Raw genomic sequence first — 18,010 nt, forward strand, 5'->3', positions numbered from 1 at the left:
GTCTGACTATATGGGGTCATCCAGCGGGCTCAATGACACCGACAGCCCCATGGACCCCTTGGAGTACTGGGTCAAGAGACTGGACATCTGGAGCGAGCTTTCCCAGTACGCCCTGGAACTCCTATCCTGCCCTCCTTCCAGTGTCCTCTCCGAGAGATGCTTTAGTGCGGCCGGTGGCGTGGTCACAGAGAAGCGCTCTCGGCTCTCCCACGCCTCTGTGGACAAACTCACCTTCCTGAAAATCAACCAGGCTTGGGTGGAAGGTGAGTTCCTGGCCCCTATTGTCGGACACAGGGGGACATGAAGTGGCTGCTGCATGTGCTGTTGTTAACTATGCCTGCCTTTATAAAGACAGTTACTACCTGCCTAGTGCCTACCTTGGTTAATTTTTTGGTGTTATGGTACTACTACCAGTAAGTTGCCATGGTCCTCCTTCTGAGCTGCTGAACTGACCGCCCGCTTTGTCCTCCTGACTCAGTCGCTACTACACTCTGCGTTCACACTGCCCGGGTCACCGGGTGCATTTAATTTTTTGGCCAGCACTATGACGCTGTGCTGCTACTACTAGCACCAGTATGTTGCCATGGTCCTTCTGTGCTGCTGAATTGACCGCCGGCATTGTCCTCCTCCTCCTGACTCACTCGCTTCCACCAATGTACTCTGTCTGCGTTCACACTGCCCGGGTCACCGGGTGCATTTAATTTTTTGGCCAGCACTATGACGCTGTGCTGCTACTACTACTACCAGTATGTTGCCGTGGTCCTTCTGTGTTGCTGAACTGACCGCCCGCATAGTCCTTCTCCTGACTCAGTCGCTACCACCACTGCACTCTGCGTTCACACCCGTGTCCACTGACAACTCTGCTGCGATGTCATTGCTAATTGCTGCAAAAAAAACAAAAACAAATTACAAAAACCTCTCTGGGGCCTTTTTGGCATCAGCCACTCATCCTCCTCCAGCGGTACCTTCGCCGCCAAGTGCCATTGGAACTCGCCTTCACCTCTTTGATTGCTTAACGCGTATATCCCTTTTTAACACCACGTATTACCAATTAATAGCCCCATTTACAGTGGTGATTTAAGCCATTAAAAAAAAAAAGGCTTAGGCTTCTTCGGGGACTTGGCGGCTTTGGGCTTCCTGGCAGTAGCCGGCTTCTTAGGCTTGGCGGCAGCCGCTGGCTTCTTCTTGGCCGCCGCCGGCTTCTTGTGCTCTTTGCCGGCTGCCTCCTTCTTGCTGACCTTGAAGGATCCGGAGGCGCCGGTGCCTTTGACATGGACGAGGCTGCCCTTTGTCAGCAAGCCCTTGATGGCCAGCTTGAGGCGGCTGTTATTCTTCTCCACATCGTAGCCTCCGGCAGCCAGAGCCTTCTTCAGGGCGGCCAGGGAGACCCCGCTGCGCTCTTTGGAGGCGGACACGGCCTTGAGGATGAGCTCGGACACGGCGGGGCCGGAAGGCTTCTTGCTGGCTTTCTTGGCTCCTCCTCCGGCTGCCGCCTTCTTAGTCTGCTTCTTCTTGGCGGCGGGCTCCGCTGCGGGAGGGGCGGCTGCTGGGGCGGTCTCTGCCATCTTCCTAGTTATATTACAAAGTGTAACTGCAAGTGACCGCCAGTGAGCGCTTATATACTCTCTCCGGCTGCGCTGCCATTGGGTGCTGATAGTAACTCGTCCCGTCTTCCTATTGGTGGGATCCGGACTCTCAGCCGCCCCTCCCCTCCACACAGCTGTCACTCCTCGGCTCTCTGCTTGTGTTTCCTCGCCGGGAGAAAAGTGGGTTTATTCCCCCCGGAAAGTAGCGGTGCGGCCGCCCGGCTGGCAGGTGTCTACCCTCCTCCATTACAGTCACGGGGGGCCTCTGAGCGGCGACAGTGGCCAGGAAATCCCGCTCTAATGTGACCAGCTCCGCTTCCTGCTCCCCCGATCTCCTCTGTCTCCATCATTATCAGGGGGTAACATGTCTAATATACGGGGTCTCCTGTCACTGCCCCCGCAATATGAGGGAGATGATCCCCGCCACATAATATACGGGGTTGGGGGGCTACTGACCTCTGGAGGGGAGTATTATGCTGGGGAATGTCCCGGTTGTTAGCACAGGCTGAGCTCTCCTCTGCTGTCTGCCATTAGGATGAGCCTCTCACATCGGCTGTCCAGGGGTTATCATTAACCTATTGAGAATTGGGAATTCCCACCAATATCACATAACTGACATACAGAGAAAAGATTCTCTTTTGTGTTCCTAAATGTCATTTCTACAGTCATGGTCATTTCCAACCTTTTTGACGAATAGCAATGGTTGCTGTTGACAAATATACTAATTAGTGATGGTCAAGTAGATGCAAAAAAATTCGTGTTGATGCAAATATGAACATTTTTATGCAAATGTATGCAGCTTAAAAATGAACCAATAAAATTCGATTGGTTCATTTTGAAGTTGCATACATGTGCATTAAAATGTGTGTAAATTTGCATCAACTCGAAGTTATTTGCATCTACTTCATCCATCACTAAGCTAATTGACTTTCTTATATGCAGAGTGTGGGAAATCAATGGAGGATAATAGTGTTAGCATTCTGTATCAGTCCACAAATTCACAACTTCAGACTCAGTGGGGTCCCCCCCCCCCTACATATAACGGCTCACCAGGTGATGCAGCCATGCCCAGCTTAACAGCACCTCCGGCGGTATATGGCCACCCCACTGCCTTCTCTGGCAACACCACCATCCTTGTAGCACCCTCTGTAATCATAAAGAGAGGTCTCCATCGCATAAAAATATAAAACAAAAAAATATTTAAAACCTTGGTGACATATACCTTTAAAAAGATCATCTTTGATAAATTGTACAGAGACAACCCAATGGGTTACTTTTAAGTTTGCAATAGAGTGGCGTTGTTATGCGTGGGAGGTAGTCAGAGAGGTAATGCAGGTCACCTGTGTCAGAGGCAGAGCCCTTATCCAGTACACTATCCAGCCACTACTTCAGGTAGAAAACAAGCCTTCATGTACACCAGATAAGCCACACTGGTGAGCATCCATTTTCAATTTTGTAATGTGGGAAAAATGTTACAAGGAAAGAAATTATTTTTGAAGTTTAAAGCCCCCATATTATGTAATTGATTCACTAACATAATAGCGCAAGTAACCTTCTGCTACACGCGCTATTTAATCAGTCCACATACTACATGCGTTACTGGCAGCGTAGCACGCGCAATTGACATCACTCACCGGAGCACACGCTACGCGTGACGTCACTTGACAGGCAGCCTTTTGGGCCAATCAAAGGGGTTGATTCACTAAGCTGCGCTGCTACAGCAATCCCAAGCGCATGCTATGCAGCCATAGTGTGCGCTGCTAAATAACGTTATGCTACAATAGTTTAACAAGCACTTCATTAAACTAAACGAGGGCTCCACTGAACCCGCCCAGAGTCTGGCAGGTCCAGTGGCTTCAATGGACAAGATTCCTGCACTTTGATTGGCCCAATAGGCTGACTGTCAAGTAGTGTTGGGCGAACATCTAGATGTTCGGGTTCGGGCTAAACAGGCCGAACATGGCCGCGATGTTCGGGTGTTCGAGCCGATCTCCGAACATAATGGAAGTCAATGGGGACCCGAACTTTCGTGCTTTGTAAAGGGGGATTTTACCAATTTTGGAGCCCTGTAACTCTGGTTTGCAGAGATGTAGGGACCCCATCTTTGGAATCCAAGTCTAACAATATGTCTTCTACCTGCATGAGACATTTCGTGAAATTCAGACGTTGCTAACGGCCATGGCTGAGATTTATGTACGTCAGCATAACTACAATTAAAATTGCCCAAATAAACAGGTTTTTGTGACCCTAGGCTATGACCTCTTTGGCCTAGGGGCCCGAAACTCACCAGTCATGTTCCCCCTAAGGGTCCCTACAATGCTAGAAAATTTGCCACTGCTGAGCAATTGCCCTTTGAAAAGATGTGAGATTTTGGAACTGTAAATAGGAGGCCCAATGAAAGCCTATGGGGGATTTTACCAATTTTGGAGCCCTGTAACTCTGGTTTGCAGAGATGTAGGGAACCCATCTTTAGAGCCCAAGTCTAACAATATGTCTTCTACCTGCATGAGACATTTCGTGAAATTCAGACGTTGCTAACGGCCATGGCTGAGATTTATGTACGTCAGCATAACTACCATTGAAATTGCCCAAATAAACAGGTTTTTGTGACCCTAGGCTATGACCTCTTTGGCCTAGGGGCCCTGAAAATCACCAGTCATGTTCCCCCTAAGGGTCCCTACAATGCTAGAAAATTTGCCACTGCTGAGCAATTGCCCTTTGAAAAGATGTGAGATTTTGGAAAGTGAAATAGGGAGGCAATGAAAGCCTATGGGGGATTTTACCAATTTTGGACCCCTGTAACTCTGGTTTGCAGAGATTTAGGGAACCCATATTTGGAGCCCAAGTCTAACAATATGTCTTCTACCTGCATGAGACATTTCGTGAGATTCAGACGTTGCTAACGGCCATTGCTGCGATTTATGTACGTCAGACTCGCCACCATTGAAATTGCCCAAATAAACAGGTTTTTGTGACCCTAGGCTATGACCTCTTCGGCCTAGGACTGCATTGAACGCGACCCACGCATTGTGCGCATTCTGGACAACACCAATTACTGTTTATTGTTTATTGAACCTCTCATCTGTATTAAATTTATGACTGCATGGCGACAAAATGCAAATCGCTATCCGCACGCTTCTTGTCCTCATGCAAGGCCTGGGTTGTTGTGTCTCAAAGCGTGGCCTTCTCCTCCTGCGCCGCCCTCCTCCTGTTCCATCACGTGTGCTGCTGCTGGGTTAGCGTTACCGGTCCCTTTTCCTGGAACCTCTTATCTGTATTACATTTATGACTGCATGCCGACAAAAAGCATGTTACCTGTGCAAAGAAAACAGACATTTCCCGCATTTAAAAGACAGTTTTCCCTTTGAAACTTTAAAATCAATTTTCTCAAAAACTATAAGCTCTTTTTGCTAATTTTTTTTTCCTCTTGTACCCACTCCCAAGGTGCACATACCCTGTAAATTTGGGGTATGTAGCATGTAAGGAGGCTTTACAAAGCACGAAAGTTCGGGTCCCCATTGACTTCCATTATGTTCGGAGTTCGGCTCGAACACCCGAACATCGCGGCCATGTTCGGCCCGAACCCGAACATCTAGATGTTCGCCCAACACTACACGTGACCTGTTCGGCCAATCACAGCGCTAGCCGAACGTTCGGGGAACGTTCGGCCATGCGCTCTTAGTTCGGCCATATGGCCGAACAGTTTGGCCGAACACCATCAGATGTTCGGCCGAACTCGAACATCACCCGAACAGGGTGATGTTCTGCAGAACCCGAACAGTGGCGAACACTGTTCGCCCAACACTACTGTCAAGTGACAAGTGGTGTTATGTTAGTGAATGAACCCCACTGTCCTTTAAATCATAACGAAAGCCACCTAAACCAAAGCAGATTTTTCTGTTCATAATGTCGGCAGGGCCGGATTTACCATAAGGCACTGTAGGTATGTGCCTACAGGCGCCTGATGATGGAAAGGTGGCTCACTCCCCTCCCAGAGCGCCTCTCTCCCTCCTTCCCTATGCAGAGTCCTGATAATAAGAGTGTAAATGGCAGGTTCCTCACCCTGCTCTTGGCATTACACTGACAAAATCTTCCTTCAGTCAAGGGAACCTCTATCTACTAATACTGAGGTTCCTCTAGCTACCTAATACTTGGGGGCACCTCGAGCTACTCAATACTGAGGGTTTTTCTGGCTACCTAATGCTAAGGGGAACCTGTAGCTTCCTATGACAGGCAAGGGAAGTAAGGGAGAAGTGACAGCTGGGCCAGCAAGCACACTTGTGGTGTGGTTTGGCAAGGGCCTTTGCCAGGACATCTGTGCCTATAGGCTCCCATGAGGTAAATCCGGGCCTGAATGTCGGAAATGTTTCTGTCCCAATAGGGACCTTCTTGCACACCAGAGGAGTCACACAGGGGAGCATCCTTTTGCATGCCCAGAGTGTGGGAAACGTTTCTCTTGGAAAACATCTTTTCTAAGATATCAGGGATGTCACACAGGTGAGCGCACATTTTCATGTTTTAATATCATGTGTTATATATCAGGTACAATAATGATAAATCCTGGTTTACATCACATCTTATGAAGTTGCACCTCGATAAAGAAAGGGCATATCGTACAGGCGATAAAGTCCTCTACAAAGCTGTGAAATACAAACTGCAGAGAGACATTACTGACGTAAAAAAAGATTACTCTAAAAAACTTGAGGAAAAATGTTCCACGGCCGACTCATCCACAATATGGAAATCTCTACATGAAAGTACCAACTACAGGAAGAAATCTCCACAATCACTACACAACCTGCAGCTTGCAAATGCGTTGAATAGATTTTATTGCAGGTTTGACACTACCAACAGAAGACAAACACACCAAGTCAATTTTCATCTCTGCAACAGGCAAACTGAGCACTCCTCCAGCCAGCCAACGTCTCCACCCCCTGCGGTGCCTCAGCATCTACACAACACAGGAGGCCAGGCACAATCTGCTGACCTGTCCCCAGATGTGCATGCTCTACCAATATGCCATTCAGATGTCAACAAACTCTTTAAAAGACAGAATACAAATAAAGCACCTGTACCAGACTCTGTAACTGCAAAATGTCTGAAATTTTGTGGCGATCAATTAGCGCCTGTATTCACAGACATCTTCAAATCATCTCTGGATCTCTCAATTTTCCCTGCCTGTTTTAAAAGCTCAATCATTGTACCAATTCCAAAAAAATCAAAACCTACATGCTTAAACGATTACAGGCCTGTTACACTGACATCATTGGTTATGAAAGCATTCGAAAAACTCATAATGGCTTACGTGAAACCCATCACAGATCCCCTGCTGTATACTTTGCAATTTGCCTACAGGCCTTATAAATCCGCAGACAACGCCGTTAACATGTGTGTATGCATGGCCGTTTCTAGGGCCGTGCAGCCCGTACGGGCGCCCTGAGCGCTGTTGGGAGGGGGGCGCTGTGAAATAGGAAGCAGCGTGTGTGTGTATCAGCGTCTATGGAGAGAGGAGACTGGCGGCGAGAGAGCAGCGATTGGAACCAGGGAGGTGAGTAGTTTTGCATAGCGCTTCCCTGCACATTGCTGTCTGCACACTGACGGGGGGAGCACGGAGGGCGGCCGGGGAGAGGAAGGGAGGGAGAGGTCGGGCTGCCCTCCCCGCGGCTGTGGCTCCCCCCTCCATCATGGGGGGCACCGCACCTACCTAACCTGTAACTGGGGCACCTACCTAATCTAACCTATACTGGGGGGCAGCTACCTAATCTAACCTATACTGGGGGGCACCTACCTAATCTAACCTATACTGGGGGGCAGCTACCTATCTAACCTATACTGGGGGGCAGCTACCTAATCTAACCTATACTGGGGACAGCTACCTAATCTAACCTATACTGGGGGGCAGCTTTCTAATCTAACCTATACTGGGGTCATCTACCTATCTAACCTATGCTGGGGGCAACTATTCTGGCTACCTATATTAGAGGCACCCACCTAGCTAATCTGTACTGGGGGCACCTGCCTATCTAACCTATACCGGGGGCGCCTGCCTATCTAACCTATACTGGGGGCAACTATTGGCTACCTATACTGGAGGCACCTACCTGGCTAACCTATACCGGAGGCAACTATACTGGCTCACCTAGGCCTGGCTACCTATACTGGGGGGGGGGGACCTATAGCTGGCTACCTATACTGGGGTACCTATTCTGGGCTACCTATACTGGGGGAATCTATACTGAGTGCAACTAGACCTGGCTAACCTATACTGCGGGCACCCATACCTTGCTTCGGGCGTGGGCAGGCGCAATTTTTACACCCTCGCCCTGGGTGCATTTTAGCCTAGACACTGCACTGTGTGTATGCATCTAGACACACCAGGATTGTATTCATAGATTTCAGCTCTGAATTTAATACCATCATTTCATCACTGCTACACAGCAATCTCTCCCAGCTACACATACCTGAATCCATCTGCAAATGGATAACCAATTTCTTAACCGACAGGAGAAAGCATGTTAGAATTGGGAAACACACATCAAGCTCTCTGACAGTCAGTACTGTGCACCCCAGGGCTGTGTGCTTTCCCCACTGCTCTACTCACTTTATATAGAGTGACCAGACGTACTGGATTCCCGGGACGCGTCCCGGATTCGGGGTCCGCTGTCCCAGGCTGCATGAGGTCCGGGAAACGTCCCGCTTTCAGCAGCGGGACGTCCCGGCCTCGGGACTCTGGTCACTCTATCCTCATGAACTGGCAGCGGCGTCTATAGATGCCGTGCCAGTTCATTGCCCGCAGCCCCGCTCCAGCCTCCTTCTTCCGGTGTCTGTTCCGACACCGGCAGGCGAGCAGGTCTACGGCAAGATGGCTGCCGAAGCCCTGTACTGGAGACTATTTGTGTCTCCAGTACAGGGCTTCGGACGCCATCTTGCCGTAGCCCTGTCAGCGCGGGAGACGAGCAGGAGGAAGGTGGTCCCGGGAGCAGCGCGCCAGAGGCCGGAGACTTCTGCCAGGTGAGTAAATGCTTTCTTTTCCAGGTGAAATATTTGCCCGCGTTGCATTTCTTTTTTGGTGAAATGTTTGCCTGCATTCTGTTTCTTTTCTGGTGAAATGTTTGCCCGCACTGCGTTTCTTTTCTGGTGAAATGTTTGCCTGCATTGCGTTTCTTTTCTGGTGAAATGTTTGCCCGCATTGCAGATCTGACAATCTCAGAAAAACCTAATCTGCTGCATGCTTGTTCAGGACTGTTGCTTAAAGTATTACAGGCAGATGATTAGCAGGATAGCCAGACAAATGGTATTAACCACCCTGGCGTTCTGATAAGATCGCCAGGGAGGCTGCGGGAGGGTTTTTTTTAAATTAAAAGAAAACTATTTCATGCAGCCAACTGAAAGTTGGCTGCATGAAAGCCCACTAGAGGGCGCTCCGGAGGCGTTCTTCCGATCGCCTCCGGCGCCCAGAATAAACAAGGAAGGCCGCAATGAGCGGCCTTCCTTGTTTTGCTTACACCGTCGCCATAGCGACGAGCGGAGTGACGTCATGGACGTCAGCCGACGTCCTGACGTCAGACGCCTCCGATCCAGCCCTTAGCGCTGGCCGGAACTTTTTGTTCCGGCTGCGCAGGGCTCAGGCGGCTGGGGGGACCCTCTTTCGCCGCTGCTCGCGGCGAATCGCCGCAGAGCGGCGGCGATCGGGCAGCACACGCGGCTGGCAAAGTGCCGGCTGCGTGTGCTGCTCTTTATTTGGCGCAAATCGGCCCAGCAGGGCCTTAAGGAAATAAACATGACAGCCTCCATATCCCTCTCACTTCAGTTGTCCTTCAATTATATGTTTGTAAATACAATCACACGGTTAAAAGGGAGGTGGAAAGGATTCAGAGGAACGTTAAACTCAGTAAGCAACCAACCAGAACAATTCCAGAAAGTTGCAGAGGATTGAACTGGCAGATCACATAAAGGGGTGAGCTTTTTAGAAACAGACACAGAGGAAGACAAACCCCGAAGAGAGGAAGATGTCATAGAAAACAAGACAAGGAAATACAGGAAGTCCAGGGAGAGGAAGGGGTATTCCCAGGAACCCACCGAACACCCAATCACTCCTGAAAACAGCTCAATGCCATGTCGATGTATGTGATCCTCCCTACTTCTGCTCCCCTCAGGCCACCACACCAACATTGCCAAGCACAAGATCGCCCTCATCCTCCAAGCAGTCCTCTTCCTAAACTCCCACCCAACCCATCTGAAACACCTTACTGAAACTATATCCCAATAACTATACGTGTATCTTCAATTATTTGTTTTTATTGTCTGATATTTGCATTATGTCCTATAACTAATGCTCAGATAACAAGTGTGCAGTGTTCATGGGAGGAATATCGTTACATTGTTTATCTACAGATGTATCATATTCTATCCTCGGATGCAACAGCTAGTGTTACAAATACAATGTAGAACACTGTTCAATATTCTTTGCTCATCATCAGTATTCGTGTATAATTAAAAGTGCTGCTATAGTGAACCTGCCGTATAAATACTAAACTGCTGTATTCCCCAGAAACGACAGTAAAAGAATTATAAATATCTCCATTAGATAGAAATCCTACCACAGTACTTTGTATAGAAACAGTGGGTGGCCCTGAGAAGGGCCTTTGTGTTGTAGTTGGAATCAGTGAAGCAGCCAGATTAACCTCCGAAGCCGTAGAGGGTGCGCCCCTGGCGCTTGAGGGCGTACACCACATCCATGGCGGTGACCGTCTTCCTCTTGGCGTGCTCGGTGTAGGTGACGGCGTCCCGGATGACGTTCTCCAGGAAAACCTTCAGCACTCCGCGGGTCTCCTCATAGATGAGGCCGGAGATGCGCTTGACACCCCCTCTGCGGGCAAGGCGGCGGATGGCGGGCTTAGTGATGCCCTGGATGTTATCCCGGAGCACCTTCCTGTGCCGCTTGGCGCCTCCTTTCCCGAGTCCCTTCCCACCCTTTCCTCGGCCAGACATGATAACAATGCTGCTTCTTCTCCGCTGTAGAGAGCAACTGATCTGTGCTGCCGCCTCCCCTCCTCTTATACAGTGTGGGCGGACCTGAGGGGAGACTGCAGTTAAAGGGGCGGAGCCACACGATTATCTGGCATATATTCGAATATATCTTTTTTTTTTAATACGTCTAATGTCTTATACTGTAAGTGCTGGTTATACTGGTTGTTTCTCTTCTAATATTACTTTAACTTGTAACGACTGCTGTTTATCTAACACTGGACATATTAATGACAGCTGTGCACTGCTAAATAATGATCTATTTGTTCCTCAGGGATCCCCTCCCCTTGTAGTAAGTTACATTGTTACAATATGACCACAAACCTCCCATATCTCTTATAGCGGAACTCTGAGCTGGCATTGCAGGGAGCAGCACAGCCGGGGAAATGCTGAATATTGCGGGGCAGCTGCCGGTACTGCATCACATAATGCCGCAACACAGCTGCACATCCAGCCCGGCTGTCCCGGGGAAATTCGGCGGCAAATTTGAAAATAGCAACCGCCCTGCCTCTTAGCCAATCACAGCTACAGGAGCGTCTCTCATCAGCCAATAGCACGGCCATAATCCTCTCCACGTTGTGGATCAGACATTCAGCGTGTAGATAAATATGCAATGGTTTTGTACTACTGTTTCTATTAACTACCCACAATCATTAAACAATAATTTAATTGTAGAAAGTAAAAAATGTATTTTGATTTCTATTGAAAGAAGCCCGTTGCGATCCGACCTGCAGAAGAACGTTCCCAGCACCGCATATGGAGATGCTGCTCTATTGCCTGCTGATAGCACTTATGCATTGTGCACGCTTTCCCATACACGTGCTTTTCTGCAGGCTGCTCTGCTTATACGCGTGTAGATTGTGAAACATTACTGTGCTTCGCTGTACTACATCCCAATCTGCAACATGAACACGCAACTTGCTGTCGCAGTCAAGAGAATCCCCCTCATTCGCTTGTAACGTATTTGACTGATAAGGAGCGCGACTTCCACCTATTGGATGTAACTATTGTGTAATTACATTATAATCCTCTAATACGGGGTGTACTTTTCATTATTATAAGCAAAAGGTTTCCAGGGAAACACGATACCGCGCATCAGGCTCTTTAGTGGCTATGTGGGTGGCTCTGAAAAGAGCCTTTGTGGTTCTGTACTGTGTCTCTTGGCTGCTGCAGGGAATTACTTGCTCTTGGCGGCCTTGTGGCTCTCGGTCTTCTTGGGCAGCAGCACGGCCTGGATGTTGGGCAGGACGCCCCCCTGGGCGATGGTCACCCCACCCAGCAGCTTGTTGAGCTCCTCGTCGTTGCGCACGGCCAGCTGCAGGTGGCGGGGGATGATGCGGGTCTTCTTGTTGTCCCGGGCGGCGTTGCCAGCCAGCTCCAGGATCTCAGCGGTCAGATACTCCAGCACTGCGGCCAGATAGACCGGAGCTCCGGCCCCCACCCGCTCCGCATAGTTGCCCTTCCTCAGCAGACGGTGAACACGGCCGACTGGGAACTGCAGCCCGGCCCGGGAGGAGCGAGTCTTGGCCTTGGCACGAGCCTTACCGCCTTGTTTGCCTCTTCCGGACATGATGATTTTGCAGGATTAGCAGTGATAGACTATAACGCAGGAATAGCCGCCTTCACCCCTCCTCCTGCCCTATATACTCTGCTGCCCGCCCCGCGCTGTCCCCTGATTGGACCCTGTCCGATTCAGCCAATGGAATGCCGGACCAGCATTTCACCAATCAGCAAACTCTGGGCGTTCCTCTGCGCTGAAGCTGCCAATGGGATTATCTTCGGGTTCTCAGTAATGTGTTTTTGCACACGGCGCGTCTCCAGCCAGTGAGAGAGAAGGAAATCATCAGCCAGTGACGCTACCAAATAGTATAGAGAGAAGCGCTGCAGCCTGATTAGCATAGGCCGCCTATATAAGGAGCGGAGGCGGCACTGCTCCTCGTTGTGTCTCCGCACTCTGCAGAGTTACTGAGAATCAGCATGGCTCCTGAACCAACCAAGTCCGCCCCGGCGCCCAAGAAGGGCTCTAAGAAAGCGGTGAGCAAGACCCAGAAGAAGGACGGCAAGAAGCGCAGGAAGACCAGGAAGGAGAGCTACGCCATCTACGTGTACAAGGTGCTGAAGCAGGTGCACCCCGACACCGGCATCTCCTCCAAGGCCATGAGCATCATGAACTCCTTCGTCAATGACATCTTCGAGCGCATCGCCGGGGAAGCTTCCCGCCTGGCTCATTACAACAAGCGCCACACCATCACCTCCCGGGAGATCCAGACCGCCGTCCGCCTGCTGCTGCCGGGAGAGCTGGCCAAGCACGCCGTGTCCGAGGGCACCAAGGCCGTCACCAAGTACACCAGCGCCAAGTAATGTGGCTCGCATCCAGCTATGTAGTAATCCCAAAGGCTCTTTTCAGAGCCACCCACTACTGCACTACGGAGCTGTGTACCGCTGCAACACACTGTTATGAATGTCATTACCTACTCCTTACAATCTCTACTAGTAGCCACTGCCTCATTCACTACGGAGCGGTGTGCTGCTATTGCCGTATCTGCTGTATAGTGTTCCCCGAGTATTCTGGCTCTCCCGCTCATAGATCGGCTGTGCTGGGAGGATTTCCACGCTGCAGTTACTCCTCCAGCCGTGCGGTGCTCTACATGTATGCGGGAAGCCCTAGTTGGGGGAATACGGAATTCAGTAGGTTCATTCTGCAGCTTTTAACTGAGGCACACGTTTGTATTCGAGACCTCTGGATACTTGGAAATGCAGCAAATTAACCATAATACAGAGATATAGCGGTTTCCTGTGCGTTTATTCAGAGAAGCCGATAGTCTGTATGGAGTAATAATGGAATTACATATGAATGGAATAATGCGGATGCACCGGCCAGCGACAGCACTTCTCGAGCATTAATCTGTATAATCTATCCTGATTCCTGACGAGTCTGTAACGTCTCTAACTGCAATGTAACAGCGTGTGTGGTGGTGGAAGTTAAAAGTATCACTACAGCGCTGCCTCTTAGCCAGCAAAATATTCAGAAATCACCGTTTTCAGCACATTTTTCCATTCACAATACTTCCTTAATACTTTGATATTTATTATAAGAACATGCCCCGCACAAGGGGTGAGGGGGGCTTCATGTTTCCACCACAACCCGGCCGATCTGCCGCCACTTGTTACTACAACCCGATACTGAATGATGCAGATAGGATACATGTAACATACAGATCTGCAGAGGAATCATCTATTATTCCTCAGAAAATTCAGTAAAGAAGTCAAAGAACCTAGTAAGGTAACATTGCAGAATGGCGGGCTGGTGTAACGAGGCAATCTTGTGGCGGGAGGGACATTTGAAAAATAACAAATGTGCTGAATTAGCCATCCAGATAAAAGCACCCGATCGCCCCGGCCAATCAGAGCCCAGAGCGCTGTATAACTAGAAGGTATTAGCATGCAGAGCGTGTGTCCTGAGTTCCCAGCGGCCGCTCTGGGCGGGATTATTAGGTGGAGCTGTCCGGTGATTGGATCTCTAATTGGTTCTCTACGTATCACGTGCGACCTAATGGCATGTAGAGGGCGTGGTGTGAGGTAGCCAATTACAGAGCGGTGCGGGCTGTATAAAGAGGCGCTTCCCGGCCGTTTCTTCAGTAGAGATGGGAAGTTCGGATCTTTTCAATGATCCGGATGATTCGAATCGGATCATTGAAGAGATCCGGATCTTTGATCCGAATCTCGGATCATTTTACTACCGGAAACATTCGGGGTGAAATGAACAGCAGGACAGGTCTGTGGACAGGAGAAGGGGAGGGAGTGGACACACAGAGAAGGGGAGAAGATGGACAGAGAAGGGAGGAGGGACGAGCAGAGAGCAGAAATGTTTGCACGTAATACCCACATGCTGAAGTCATATGCTTTACATATATTTCACCTATATGTTCATCTGTACACTTTGAAAGAAAAGGTCGCACAGTGAAAGAAAGCATTCCCAGAAGATAAGTGCAGCTGTTTAGTGCCGAGTGCAGGAGGATTATATTGCCTTTCAATCACACTGTCTGCAAAGTTACTGAGCTGTGCTGAGTCAAAAGCTTCCAATGTGTTCACTGTGCAGCACTACGGAACAGCCAGCCTATAATGGGCAGCACGTTATAGCCAGTATGTGTGCTCTACACATATCTGGCAGTGGCACCCATGTCCCCTCTCTCTCAGCTACCTGCTGTCCCTGCAAGGCTGCCTCCCTTCCAACAGAGCGATCCATCTCTGCTCTGCTTCCAAGACCCCGCTGCCCGCTGAGAGGGGGCGTGTCACTCCTGGCCCCGCCCCTTTTGCGATCCGAATCACTCATTTTGATGATTCGGATGATCGACTCATAAAATAGATTCGGATCAAAGATCCGAATCGTTCATGATCCGGACAACACTATTCTTCAGTCTATTCTCGCCTGTGAGTAGAATTTGCAGAACCAGCGATGGCCAGAACCAAGCAGACCGCCCGCAAGTCCACCGGAGGGAAAGCTCCCCGCAAGCAGCTGGCCACCAAAGCCGCCCGGAAGAGCGCCCCGGCCACCGGAGGAGTGAAGAAGCCTCACCGCTACCGGCCCGGTACAGTGGCTCTCAGAGAGATCCGCCGCTACCAGAAATCCACCGAGCTGCTGATCCGCAAGCTGCCCTTCCAGCGCCTGGTGCGGGAGATCGCCCAGGACTTCAAGACCGACCTGCGCTTCCAGAGCTCGGCCGTCATGGCTCTGCAGGAGGCCAGCGAGGCTTATCTGGTGGGGCTCTTCGAGGACACCAACCTGTGCGCCATCCACGCCAAGAGGGTCACCATCATGCCCAAAGACATCCAGCTGGCCCGCAGGATCCGCGGCGAGAGGGCATAATAATCACATCAAGCAGCGTTCTGATAAGCTCACCCAACACAAAGGCTCTTTTCAGAGCCACCTCAATTTTCTACACAGAGCTCTTTTTACAAATTCTGCTGATACGGTCTAAGCTTGTTTATTTTACAGTCCAATTCTACAAATACAATTAGCAATTCCACCATTTCCATATAGCATGAGCAGTGAAATACAATGCTGTATGCACTTTTTAGAGCGGTGCTGCGTTTCTACATGAGGGGAAGAGCTCATATTTGGAATGTAACTAGAGCTGCAGCGCAGGTAATTGCTCATGCATAATTGATTTTAACTAGTATACAGCATATTGAAGTAGCATCGTATTTTGCAGCACTACGATAACTACAGTTTTCAGTTCTCCGCACTCTGGGCTGCCATAGAGATATGCGTGACCTGCAGGAATTGGACCAGAGCTACATGCAACTTTCATTGCATGATAATCTTCATTTTCATAGATAACTACGTGCTCTGCTGAATTGTGATTGAAGCAGCATTGTATGCAACTGGCTTCACAAAAATCCAGTTGGCCGCGCGGTGTAATCTGCGGCAGCCAGAGCGGGATAATAGTAACGCGCGGATGCTACTGCTCGCAGCTCCAGCCTGAGCGGACTACGATCAATGATAGGATGGAGAAGAGAACCAGATCACCTGGCAAGTAGTTTAACCTCCCCAGCGGTATGGACAGAAATGTCCATCCATAAAAACATGTTATGAACAGTATAAACGTGCATACACATCAATACTCTCGTGCACCGTATACTAGACCCTTGCTTGACACATTTTGGCAAGTTACAGGGAAAAAAAAGTTTTAAAAATACATTTTATCACTTTTTGCAAAGAAATCCTGGGAAAATTGAACGCTGGGGAGGTTAATGCTAACCTTTCCAGGTACTTTTTTACACCATTTACCAGCTGATAAAACGTGAGAAAGTATCGCAGCCCTTCAGAGGAGAGGTGGGTGGCTCTGAAAAGAGCCTTTGGGTCTATGGAGTGATAAGCTGCAGCTTATTTCTTCTTAGGAGCGGCCTTCTTGGGCTTTGCTGCCTTCTTTGCCGGGCTTTTGGCGGCCTTAGGCTTGGCTGCCTTCTTAGCGGGGCTCTTGGCGGCTTTCTTGGGTTTAGCGGCAGCTTTGGGCTTCTTGGCAGCAGCTGCCGCTGGTTTCTTGGCCGCCTTCTTAGCGGGGCTCTTCTTGGCGGCGCCGGGGGCTTTCTTAGGCTTCTTCGGGGACTTGGCGGCTTTGGGCTTCCTGGCAGTAGCCGGCTTCTTAGGCTTGGCGGCAGCCGCTGGCTTCTTCTTGGCCGCCGCCGGCTTCTTGTGCTCTTTGCCGGCTGCCTCCTTCTTGCTGACCTTGAAGGATCCGGAGGCGCCGGTGCCTTTGACATGGACGAGGCTGCCCTTTGTCAGCAAGCCCTTGATGGCCAGCTTGAGGCGGCTGTTATTCTTCTCCACATCGTAGCCTCCGGCAGCCAGAGCCTTCTTCAGGGCGGCCAGGGAGACCCCGCTGCGCTCTTTGGAGGCGGACACGGCCTTGAGGATGAGCTCGGATACGGCGGGGCCGGAAGGCTTCTTGCTGGCTTTCTTGGCTCCTCCTCCGGCTGCCGCCTTCTTAGTCTGCTTCTTCTTGGCGGCGGGCTCCGCTGCGGGAGGGGCGGCTGCTGGGGCGGTCTCTGCCATCTTCCTAGTTATATTACAAAGTGTAACTCTGCAAGTGACCGCCAGTGAGCGCTTATATACCCTCCCCGGCTGCGCTGCCATTGGCTGCTGATAGTAGCGCGTCCCGTCTACCTATTGGTGGGATCCGGACTCTGAGCTGCCCGCCTCTTCACACAGCTGTCACTCCTCGGCTCTCTGCTTGTGTTTCCTCGCCGGGAAAAAAGTGGGTTTATTCCCCCCGGAGAGTAGCGGTGCGCCCCCTGTGTGCGGCCGCCCGGCTGGCAGGGGTCTCCCCTCCCCAATTACAGTCATGGGGGGCTTCTGAGCGGCGACAGTGGCCGGGAAATCCCGCTCTAATGTGACCAGCTCCGCTTCCTGCTCCCCCGATCTCCGCTGTCTCCATCATTATCAGGGGGTAACATGTCTATTATACGGGGTCTCCTGTCACTGCCCCCGCAATATGAGGGAGATGATCCCCGCCACACAATATACGGGGCTGGGGGGCTACTGACCTCTGGAGGGGAGTATTATGCTGGGGAATGTCCCGGATGCTAGCACAGGCTGAGTTCTCCTCTGCTGTCTGCCATTAGGATGAGCCTCTCACATCGGCTGTCCAGGGGTTATCATTAACCAATTCAGAATTGGGAATTCCCACCAATATCACATAACTGACATACAGAGAAAAGGATTCTCTTTTGTGTTCCTAAATGTCATTTCTATAGTCATGGTCATTTCCAACCTTTTTGACGAATAACAATGGTTGCTCTTGACAGATATACTAATTAGTGATGGTCAAGTAGATGCAAACAAATTAGTGTTGATGCAAATATGAACATTGTTATGCAAATTTATGCAGCTTAAA

The 18,010-nt window shown here is 50.2% G+C and overlaps 6 protein-coding genes across 6 annotated transcripts; 2 read left to right on the forward strand and 4 right to left on the reverse strand.

The window, feature by feature from the left end:
- Positions 1 to 1,085: 1,085 nt before the first annotated feature.
- Positions 1,086 to 1,570, reverse strand: LOC137536855 (histone H1C-like). Its single transcript, XM_068259041.1, has one exon. It carries the CDS (start codon positions 1,563 to 1,565, stop codon positions 1,086 to 1,088), a length of 480 nt encoding a protein of 159 aa, XP_068115142.1. The 5' UTR covers positions 1,566 to 1,570.
- An 8,518-nt stretch (positions 1,571 to 10,088) lies between these two features.
- On the reverse strand, positions 10,089 to 10,577 carry LOC137534689 (histone H4). The gene has a single exon (XM_068256303.1). It carries the CDS (start codon positions 10,575 to 10,577, stop codon positions 10,266 to 10,268), a length of 312 nt encoding a protein of 103 aa, XP_068112404.1. The 3' UTR covers positions 10,089 to 10,265.
- Positions 10,578 to 11,790: 1,213 nt separating this feature from the next.
- On the reverse strand, positions 11,791 to 12,183 carry LOC137534682 (histone H2A type 2-B). Its single transcript, XM_068256297.1, has one exon. It carries the CDS (start codon positions 12,181 to 12,183, stop codon positions 11,791 to 11,793), a length of 393 nt encoding a protein of 130 aa, XP_068112398.1.
- A 394-nt stretch (positions 12,184 to 12,577) lies between these two features.
- Positions 12,578 to 12,974, forward strand: LOC137536856 (histone H2B 1.1-like). Its single transcript, XM_068259042.1, has one exon. The coding sequence runs from the start codon at positions 12,591 to 12,593 to the stop codon at positions 12,972 to 12,974; it is 384 nt and encodes a 127-aa protein (XP_068115143.1). The 5' UTR covers positions 12,578 to 12,590.
- Positions 12,975 to 15,069: 2,095 nt separating this feature from the next.
- On the forward strand, positions 15,070 to 15,509 carry LOC137534678 (histone H3). The gene has a single exon (XM_068256293.1). It carries the CDS (start codon positions 15,070 to 15,072, stop codon positions 15,478 to 15,480), a length of 411 nt encoding a protein of 136 aa, XP_068112394.1. The 3' UTR covers positions 15,481 to 15,509.
- A 971-nt stretch (positions 15,510 to 16,480) lies between these two features.
- Positions 16,481 to 17,171, reverse strand: LOC137534672 (histone H1.11R-like). Its single transcript, XM_068256288.1, has one exon. The coding sequence runs from the start codon at positions 17,167 to 17,169 to the stop codon at positions 16,501 to 16,503; it is 669 nt and encodes a 222-aa protein (XP_068112389.1). The 5' UTR covers positions 17,170 to 17,171; the 3' UTR covers positions 16,481 to 16,500.
- Positions 17,172 to 18,010: the final 839 nt, after the last annotated feature.

The sequence above is a fragment of the Hyperolius riggenbachi genome, chromosome 10 (assembly GCF_040937935.1).
Source record: "Hyperolius riggenbachi isolate aHypRig1 chromosome 10, aHypRig1.pri, whole genome shotgun sequence".
Taxonomy (NCBI): Eukaryota; Metazoa; Chordata; class Amphibia; order Anura; family Hyperoliidae; genus Hyperolius; species Hyperolius riggenbachi.

Excerpts from the sequence above, each read along its gene's own strand:
- LOC137536855 (XM_068259041.1), bottom strand. The coding sequence starts at position 1,565 with ATGGCAGAGACCGCCCCAGCAGCCGCCCCTCCCGCAGCGGAGCCCGCC.
- LOC137534689 (XM_068256303.1), bottom strand. The coding sequence starts at position 10,577 with ATGTCTGGCCGAGGAAAGGGTGGGAAGGGACTCGGGAAAGGAGGCGCC.
- LOC137534682 (XM_068256297.1), bottom strand. The coding sequence starts at position 12,183 with ATGTCCGGAAGAGGCAAACAAGGCGGTAAGGCTCGTGCCAAGGCCAAG.
- LOC137536856 (XM_068259042.1), top strand. The coding sequence starts at position 12,591 with ATGGCTCCTGAACCAACCAAGTCCGCCCCGGCGCCCAAGAAGGGCTCT.
- LOC137534678 (XM_068256293.1), top strand. The coding sequence starts at position 15,070 with ATGGCCAGAACCAAGCAGACCGCCCGCAAGTCCACCGGAGGGAAAGCT.
- LOC137534672 (XM_068256288.1), bottom strand. The coding sequence starts at position 17,169 with ATGGCAGAGACCGCCCCAGCAGCCGCCCCTCCCGCAGCGGAGCCCGCC.